The 9,483-nt window shown below is 50.0% G+C and overlaps 1 protein-coding gene across 1 annotated transcript; it reads right to left on the reverse strand.

Moving 5' to 3' along the window:
- Positions 1 to 5,043: 5,043 nt before the first annotated feature.
- TUBA1B (tubulin alpha 1b) lies at positions 5,044 to 8,548 on the reverse strand. The gene is made up of 4 exons (XM_002823184.5): positions 8,342 to 8,548; positions 6,568 to 6,790; positions 6,306 to 6,454; positions 5,044 to 6,196 (listed from the first exon to the last, which is right to left on the reverse strand). Exons 1-4 carry the CDS (start codon positions 8,342 to 8,344, stop codon positions 5,216 to 5,218), a joined length of 1,356 nt encoding a protein of 451 aa, XP_002823230.1. The 5' UTR covers positions 8,345 to 8,548; the 3' UTR covers positions 5,044 to 5,215.
- Positions 8,549 to 9,483: the final 935 nt, after the last annotated feature.

The following is a 9,483-nucleotide window of genomic DNA, read 5'->3' on the forward strand; positions in this document are numbered from 1 at the left end:
CATCTTCCAACTTGGACGCACATCTCTAAGTTTACAGGTCCAAGGCCGGGCGCGGTGGTTCACGCCTGTAATCCCAGCCCTTTGGGAGGCCGAGACGGGCGGATCACGAGGTCAGGAGATTGAGACCATCCTGGCTAACACGGTGAAACCCCGTCTCTACTAAAAATACAAAAAATTAACCGGGCGCGGTGGCGGGCGCCTGTAGTCCCAGCTACTTGGGAGGCTGAGGCAGGAGAATGGCGTGAACCCGGGAGGCGGAGCTTGCAGTGAGCCGAGATTGCGCCACTGCACTCCAGCCTGGGCAATAGAATGAAACTCCATCTCAAAAAAAAAAAAAAAAAAGTTTACAGGTCCTTCCAGACTCCAAAGCCCTACCTGCTACCCCTTCTGAGAAAGGCAGAATGGAAATCTACAGTGTAAAAGGGAAAATAGTCCCAGAAGATTAAGGGGTCCTGATTAGTGACAGAACAAGAGGCTGACCAAATGTCTCTGTTCCCAAGGCCCCTCCCCTGAGACTTGACAAAGAAGCCTGGGCCCTGAAACAGAGTGAGTGTTCCAAAACCTTAGGGCTTAAAGTTTACATTGAGTAGAACAATTAAGAATCTGGCTGGGCTAGGCGCAGTGGCTCACGCCTGTAATCCCAGTACTTCGGATTGCCGAGGCGCATGGATCACGAGGTTAGGAAATCAAGACCATCCTGGCTAACATGGTGAAACCTCGTCTCTACTAAAAATACAAAAAATTAGCCGGGTGTGGTGGCGGGTGCCTGTAGTCCCAGCTACTCGGGAGGCTGAGGCAGGAGAATTGCGTGAGCCCGGGAGGCGGAGCTTGCAGTGAGCCGAGATTGCGCCACTGCACTGTAGCCTGGGCGACAGAGTGAGACTCCGTCTCAAAAAAAAAAAAAAAAAAAAAAAAAGAATCTGGCTGGTTGGGCGGGGTGTCTCGTGCCTGTAATCCCAGCACTTTGGGAGGCCAAGGCTGGTGGATCACAAGGTCAGGAGATTGAGACTATCTTGGCTAACACGGTGAAAACCCGTCTCTACTAAAAATACAAAAAACTAGCCAGGCGTAGTGGCGGCCAGCTGTAGTCCCAGCTACTCGGGAGGCTGAGGCAGGAGAATGACTTGAACCCGTGAGGGAGAGCTTGCAGTGAGCCGAGATGCTGCCACTGCACTCCAGCCTAGGTGACAGAGTGAGACTCCGTCTCAAAAAAAAAAAAGAAAAAGAAAAAGAATCTGGCCTAAGAGAGAAATTACCATTATTTATTTTTGGTTCCCTAGAAGCATTTTTTTTTTTTTTTTTTTTTTTTGAGACAAAGCCTCACTCTGTCGCCCAGGTTAGAGTGCAGTGGTGCAATCTCGGCTCACTGCAAGCTCCGCCTCCTGGGTTCACGCCATTCTCCTGCCTCAGCCTCCCAAGTAGCTGGAACTAAAGGCACCCGCCACCAGGCCCGGCTAATTTTTTGTATTTTTAGTGGAGACGGGGTTTCACCATGTTAGCCAGGATGGTCTCCATCTCCTGACCTCGTGATTCGCCTGCCTCGGCCTCCCAAAGTGCTGGGATTACAGGCGTGAGCCACCGTGCCTGGCCTCCCTAGAAGCATTCTGTGGGCATTACCAGGCACTGTACTTGCTGCCCGGGCAGAGGTATAGATAAGACGACTGCAGTGCCATTTCATTCTAGCCATCCCCTCCCCCATGGCCCACACATAATATATCATTTAACCCAAGGCATTAACTTATAATTATTAGTATTCATCTTGGCCTGGTGTGGTGGCTCACCCTTGTAATCCCAGCAGTTTGGGAAGCCAAGGAGGGAGGATCACTTGAGGTCAGGAGTTTGAGACCAGCCTGGCCAACATGGCAAAACCCCGTCTCTACTAAAAATACAAAAATTAGCTGGGCATGGTGGTGCAATCCTGTAATCCCAGCTACTCGGGAGGCTGACGCAGGAGAATCCCTTGAACCCAGGAGGCAGAGGTTGCAGTGAGCCAAGACTGAGCCACTGCGCTCCAGCCTGGGCAATAGAGCGAGACTCCATCTCGATAAAAAAAAAAATAGTAGTCATCTTGATGTATAAAACAATTTTTTAATTTTTTTTTCCTTTGAGATGGAGTTCGCTCTTATCACCAAGGCTGGAGTGCAATGGCATGATCTCGGCTCACTGCAAGCTCTGCCTCCCAGGTTCAAGCAATTCTCCTGTCTCAGCCTCCCAAGTAGCTGGGATTACAGGTGCCCACAACCACGCCCAGCTAATTTTTGTATTTTTAGTAGAGATGGGTTTTCACCATGTTGGCCTGGTTGGTCTCGAACTCCTGACCTCAGGTGATCCACCCATCTTGGCCTCCCAAAGTGCTGGGATTACAGGAGTGAACTACCGTGCCCAGCTTAAAATGTTTTATTGTATATTTTTGAGAGTTTCACTCTGTCACCCAGGCTGGGGTGCAGTGGCATAATCTCAGCGTGAGCCACCACGCCCGGCCACTAATTTTGTATTTTTAGTAGAGTTGGGGTTTCGCCATGTTGGCCTGGCTGGTCTCAATCTCCTGACCTCAGGTGATCCACCTACTTTGGGCTCTCAAAGTGATAGGATTACAGGTGTGAGCTGACGTGCCCGGGCCTCTCAGTTCTTTAAAGGTGTCTGCAGCTCGGCACACCCAGCGACTCATGCCTGTAATCCCAGCACTTTGGGAGGCCAAGGCGGGAAGATCACGAGGTCAGGAGTTCGAGACCAGCCTGGCCAACATGGTGAAACCCCATCTCTACTAAAAATATAAAAATTAGCCAGGCGTGGTGGCAGGTGCCTGTAATCCCAGCTACTCGGGAGGCTGAGGCAGGAGAATCACTTGAACCCGGGAGGCGGAGGTTGCAGTGAGCCAAGACCGCACCACTGCACTCCAGCCTGGGAGACAGAGTGAGACTCCGTCTCTAAATAAATAAATAAATAAATAAATAAATAATAAAATAAAAAATAAATAAAGATGTCTGCTTTCCCTTGGAGCCTGCGATGGCTACATTTCAGTTGCTATGCTAGGCCTGTAGGCTCCCCACCAAAGCTTTTTCTCTGAATTGTTCATGCCAAATCAGATTATCTTTGGAGCTGAGAGTTGCAGTCATCCCTTAGTATCCCTGGAGGACACCAAAATCCATGAATGCTCAAGTTCCTTATATAGAGAACTCTGGTGTTTGCATGTAACCTGCACACATCTTCCTGTATACTTTAAGTCATTTCCAAATTACTTATAATACCTAATACAATGTGAATGCTATGTAAATAATTGTTATACTGTATCATTTAGTGAATAAAGGGGACAAGTACATGTTCAGTTCAGACACAACTATCCATTTTTCCAAATACATATTTTGAGATAGGGTTTTTCTCTGGCGCCCAGACAGGAATGCAGCAACACAATTACACTGGCTAATCTGTTTTTGTTTTATTTTTGTAATGACAGAGTCTCCCTAGGTTGCCTAGGCTGGTCTCAAACTCCTGGGCTCAAGTGATCCTCCCGCCTTGACCAAAGTGCTGGTATTATAGGCATGAACCACTATGGCTTCCAAGTATTTTCAATCCAGTTAGTCAAATCTAGATATGGAACCCACAGATAGGGAGGGCTGACAACATTTTGTAAATTTATGGGATTTATGGGCTAAAAAAAAAAAAACTGGGGAAATTGTAGACTTCCCTACTTTTTTTTTTTTGAGATGAAGTTTTGCTCTTGTTGCCCAGGCTGGAGTGCAATGGCGCAATCTCTGCTCACTGCAACCTCCACCTGCCAGGTTCAAGCAATTCTGCCTCAGCCTCCTGAGTAGCTGGGATTACAGGCATGCACCACCACGTCCGGCTAATTTTGTATTTTTAGTAGAGATGGAGTTTCTCCATGTTGGCCAGGCTGGTCTCAAACTCCTGACCTCGAGTGATCCACCCAAAGGGTGGCTCAAGTGAGCCTCCCAAAGCGTTGGGATTACAGGCATGAGCCACTGCGCCTGGCCTCTTTTTAAAAAATGCCTCATGTATTCTTTCAGTCTTGAACCAAGAAGACATCAAGGTCTTCAGCTTCCATAATTTTCCTGTGCTTTCCGGATTTGAAATCTACATTTTCTCCTAGGTTAAATCCTCTATTTACATTCTCTGTGCCTACAAGTCTGTTACATGTAGCCAAAATACTTCAAAGGATGTAAACCATGCCAAATACTATAAACTTTTATCCTCACCTTTACAAATGTTGCCACTTTATCCTCATGTAATGCAGTCCTCTCCCACCAATGCATATGGCTTATTGTTTAGCCTTCTTTCCTAGCATGACTTTTATTGACCACCAGGAGTTCTGGTCCTACTTTTTCCTATCACAATAGAGCTGGAAATAGCCTTTACCTCACCACCCTCAAATATTCCTACAGTCAGATGTTTTCCCAGGTCAACTGTTTTTTCTTAAGACAGGATCTGTCACTAAGGCTGAAGTACAGTGGTACAATCACAGCTCACCACAGCCTCAATCTTGTCAGCCTCTCAAGTAGCTGGGCTTATAGGCGCACGCCACCACACCCAAATTTTTGCATTTTTTTGTAGACGGGGTTTCATCATGTCGCCCAGGCTGGTCTTGAATGCCTGGGCTCAAGTAATCTACCTGCCTCGTCCTCGTGCTGGGATTAGAGGTGTGAGCCACCATGACCAGCCAAAGATCACTTGGAAATTTCTTAATTACACTAACAAGGTTAGCAGGCCACTTTAAACAGCATCTTAACGGATATTCGAAACTTATACTTCCTATACATTACTCACTAGTAACTACCCAGTCATACTCTGAAGAGTTTTAGATTAGCAGAATGACTTTCCCCACCCTCTATGCAAGGGTTGAGGTGGTAAATTAGTCTGAGAATCTAGGGATCCGCCTCTCTAGTTCCTTGAGCTCTCTTTTCCCTAGAGGTGCCTGCACAGTAAGTAGGATCCTTGACACCAGCATATTGCAGACTCTCTATACTCCAAGTATAGATGAATCTAAAAACCAATGCACTTTTAGAAAAAAACACAAGGAAACAAAGCTTTTGATGTTAATGACTTTACTTTGAGACATGATGGAAAAATATTATAGGTACACACGGAAAAGACATAATCACCAAGTGAAAACAATCTAACCAGAAAGCTTTAACGTCAGCTAAGCTGAAGCTGAAATTCTGGGAGCATGACATGCTGCAGGGCCAAAAGGAATGGATAATTAGTATTCCTCTCCTTCTTCCTCACCCTCTCCTTCAACAGAATCCACACCAACCTCCTCATAATCCTTCTCAAGGGCAGCCATATCTTCACGGGCCTCTGAAAACTCGCCTTCCTCCATTCCCTCACCCACGTACCAGTGAACAAAGGCACGCTTGGCATACATCAGGTCAAACTTGTGGTCCAGGCGAGCCCAGGCCTCAGCAATGGCTGTGGTGTTGCTCAGCATGCACACAGCTCTCTGTACCTTGGCCAGGTCTCCACCAGGCACCACAGTGGGAGGCTGGTAATTAATGCCAACCTTGAAGCCAGTGGGGCACCAATCTACAAACTGGATGCTGCGCTTGGTCTTGATTGTGGCAATGGCAGCATTGACATCTTTGGGAACCACATCACCACGGTACAACAGGCAGCAAGCCATGTATTTACCATGCCGAGGGTCACATTTCACCATCTGGTTGGCTGGCTCAAAGCAAGCATTGGTGATCTCTGCTACAGAAAGCTGTTCATGGTAGGCTTTCTCAGCAGAGATGACAGGGGCATATGTGGCCAGAGGGAAGTGGATGCGGGGATAGGGCACCAGGTTGGTCTGGAATTCTGTCAGGTCAACATTCAGGGCTCCATCAAATCTCAGGGAAGCAGTGATGGAGGACACAATCTGGCTAATAAGGCGGTTAAGGTTAGTGTAGGTTGGGCGCTCGATATCGAGGTTTCTACGACAAATGTCATAGATGGCCTCATTGTCTACCATGAAGGCACAATCAGAGTGCTCCAGGGTGGTGTGGGTGGTGAGGATGGAGTTGTAGGGCTCAACTACAGCTGTGGAAACCTGGGGCGCCGGGTAAATGGAGAACTCCAGCTTGGACTTCTTGCCATAATCAACTGAGAGACGTTCCATGAGCAGGGAGGTGAACCCAGAACCAGTTCCCCCACCAAAGCTGTGGAAAACCAAGAAGCCCTGAAGACCGGTGCACTGGTCAGCCTGTAGGGGAATAAAAAAATGTAATATTTTAATGCCAGGACACATTATCTTAGAATTTCTATTTAAACTTTCACACCGCATTAAATGCATATTTATATGTGGTGCTTACCAGCTTGCGAATTCGGTCCAACACAAGATCAATGATCTCCTTGCCAATGGTGTAGTGCCCTCGGGCATAGTTATTGGCAGCATCTTCCTTGCCTGTGATGAGTTGCTCAGGGTGGAAGAGCTGGCGGTAGGTGCCAGTGCGAACTTCATCTGGAGGAGGGAGAGAAGGACAGAGGGAATGGGTGAGTGACAAGAGAAGCCACTGGACAGACTTCCTGTCCCAGCATCCTGGGATCTCAGTTAGGTTACTGAGGTCAACTCACCAATGACTGTGGGTTCCAAGTCTACAAACACAGCCCGGGGCACATGCTTGCCAGCGCCCGTCTCACTGAAGAAGGTGTTGAAGGAGTCATCTCCTCCCCCAATGGTCTTGTCACTTGGCATCTGGCCATCGGGCTGGATGCCGTGTTCCAGGCAGTAGAGCTCCCAGCAGGCATTGCCAATCTGGACACCAGCCTGGCCAACGTGGATGGAGATGCACTCACGCTGTGGGAAGGAAAAAAAATATCACAATTTAAACCAATCTATTGATGACTGTCAAGTGGAACAAAATACTCATGCAATCTTTATTTTTTTAGAGATAAGGTCTGTCACCCAGGCTTGAGTGCAGTGATGCCATCTAGGCTCATTGCAGCCTAAACCTCCTGGGCTCCAGTCATCCCCCCACCTCAGCCTCCGGAGCAGCTGGGACCACAGGCACAGGCCACCACGCCCGGCTAATTTTTTCATTTTTTTTGTGGAGATGTTAGGCTACTCACGTAACCTGAAATCGAATTTCCTTTTTTAAAGCAACATAAGATTTACTACTCTTTTGAGAACAGCTACACTATAGTCTACGTTGCTTTTAACGAATGTTACCTTCCCATCCTAAACCGGGAAGGCCTCCTTCCAGACCAGAACAGCTCAGTCACAGCTTCCTCCTCTGGAGGACCAAGACAGGAAGGTGGGCATCCATCCAGCGCTCAGGCCCCAGAATCCCACTTTAGGTGGCCACATTTCCGGGCAGCTCCTAGCACAGGAAGCACGTGGCCAGACCAGCGCAGAAGAAATGTCTGTCCGCAGGGACAAGGGGCGGGGCTCTGCGGCACAGGATGAATGAGCAATTCCGGGAGCGCGTTCTTGCGCCCCCCAGCGGCGCTGCAGAGGCACGAAATGGCCACGTCTGCAAAGGCGCTGCCCAAGCCGCCCATCCTCCCTTGCCTCCCGGCATCGGGCTCAGCCTAACACCTCCACAGCAGTCTGAGCGCAGTAGGGGATTATCGGCGGCCCAGATCTGGGTCAAGATCCGATTTCCGTTCCCTCAAAATCCCTTACTGCCACCACCTGCTCCCCTGAATTCCTAACGCAGCAGGGAGAGACAGGTGGCCTCTACAGACTATTGTGTACGAACTGTCCTAATACAACTGGTGTAGAGCGGTACATTGACAGGGAACTCTTCCCCAGTCCTCTTATTGCTTTCATCAAAAAAAGAAAACTCAGGTTAGTTCACAGGAGACACGCCCTGTAGCCCTAGTCGTGTCGCGACCCAGAGCGCATGCGCAAACCGCAGTGGCGGTTTCCCGCCCAAGAGCGGCGGGAAGGTAACGGTCGCGCGTGCGCGCTTTTGTCTCCAGCTGCTTCCCACCCCCGCTTTTCGCGCTCAAGAGGAAGTGAGGGCTGCAAGAGTCCGCGCGCGCGTCCACCCAAGGCGGGGTAAGGGCATGCGCTGGAAAGGACTGCGGGGACTCGAGGGACCGCACCCAGGACAGAGTTACGCGATAAAAGAGAGCTCCGGATACGGCGGAGGGCAGCCCGAGCCCCCCATCCCTTCCAGAGTCCGAGAAGAAATCCTGGCGCCCCTCGACCTTTGCGGGCCCCCACTATTTACACACACCGAGGTCCCATCACTCCCGCCCTGGCCTCTCGCCTCGTTTTCCGCCCTCCAAACGGACGGCTCTGAGGCCAGCCCTCCCCGGCTGTATACAAGGCCCCCGCGCCCCGCCGGCTCGCTTTTCCCTGCTTCCTTGAAAGCAGCCGGGAGCCGCGCGGCTTACTCACCATAGTGGCTAGGGATTAGGAGGCAAAGGCGATAGGAGCAGACACCGGGTCCCGGTTACCGTCCCCGACAAGCTAAGAGTCGAGGTAAGTAACGCACTGGGGCGAGGCCGGCGCTGGAGCCTCTTAAGTAGCGGCTGCGGAGGGGCGGGCGGGCACAGGCGGTGCCGCGGCCGCTGGCCCCTCCTCCGGACCCGCGCGCCCACTCCGCGCCCGGCCTGGCCGCCGCAGAGGCGGGCTCCGAGCCCCGAGCCCCCTCCCCTCGCGCGGCCGCGGGGTGGGGTCTGCCGCGCCTGCGGGCCGCGCGCGCCAGTACTGCAGTGCGCGGCGCATGGCTGCGAGGGCCTGGCGAGGGGCGGGCGCGAGTCGGAAAGACACCGACCAGGGAATGGGCGACGAGGCTTGCCTTAATTCGGAGGAAACCCAGGACTTGAGAAAGCCATACAATTTGAAAGACGAAGCATCGTGAAATGCAGAAAGTTGTGGTTCGGATAGCTCAGCTGATTAATTTCATGTTGCCACAGTTTGTCAGTGAGTTTGGCCTTTTTATTTTCGCAGTTCCTTTAAAGGCAGTGCATTCGGTACTTACCTGATAATGTGAAAAACGCGAGCTTTAGAAAACCGAATAGGTGTACATGGTTTACTGTAATGACTTGTTCTCCAAAGTAAGAGTACCAAACGCTGGAGGCAAATAGTATTTCAGTCATTCGAAGAGTAGTGCCCAAGCATTTAACATTGAAGCTGTTAAAAGGGCAAAGTAGGCCCCAATTTTAGATCTAAGCCATCAACTTTATGGAACAGTCCTAGGGGCTTTTTGAAAAGGAGATTTAAAAACACATTGCAGAGGTGGTAGCTGAGTTGAAGAAGTGAGGAGGGACTTGGATAGGGAGGAAATAAATTGTTTGACACTGAAGGATGTTAGGCAGTAGGGATTCCTTGTGCAACTTAAGAGTTTTGTAAATAAGACGGCTTGGTCTTGTGTCAAGATACATCAATTGGTTATACCTTAGTGCTTGGAGGCCCACGTTATAGGAGTAGACTAGTTCTCCCTCCGCCCCGCCCCTGGAAAATCTATTTAAAGACCATAAACCACATTGCTAATCCTTGGAAATGCAGAAGGTGGTTAGGTTTAAAATGTGGCTTTA

The sequence above is a fragment of the Pongo abelii genome, chromosome 10 (genome assembly GCF_028885655.2).
Source record: "Pongo abelii isolate AG06213 chromosome 10, NHGRI_mPonAbe1-v2.0_pri, whole genome shotgun sequence".
NCBI lineage: Eukaryota > Metazoa > Chordata > Mammalia > Primates > Hominidae > Pongo > Pongo abelii.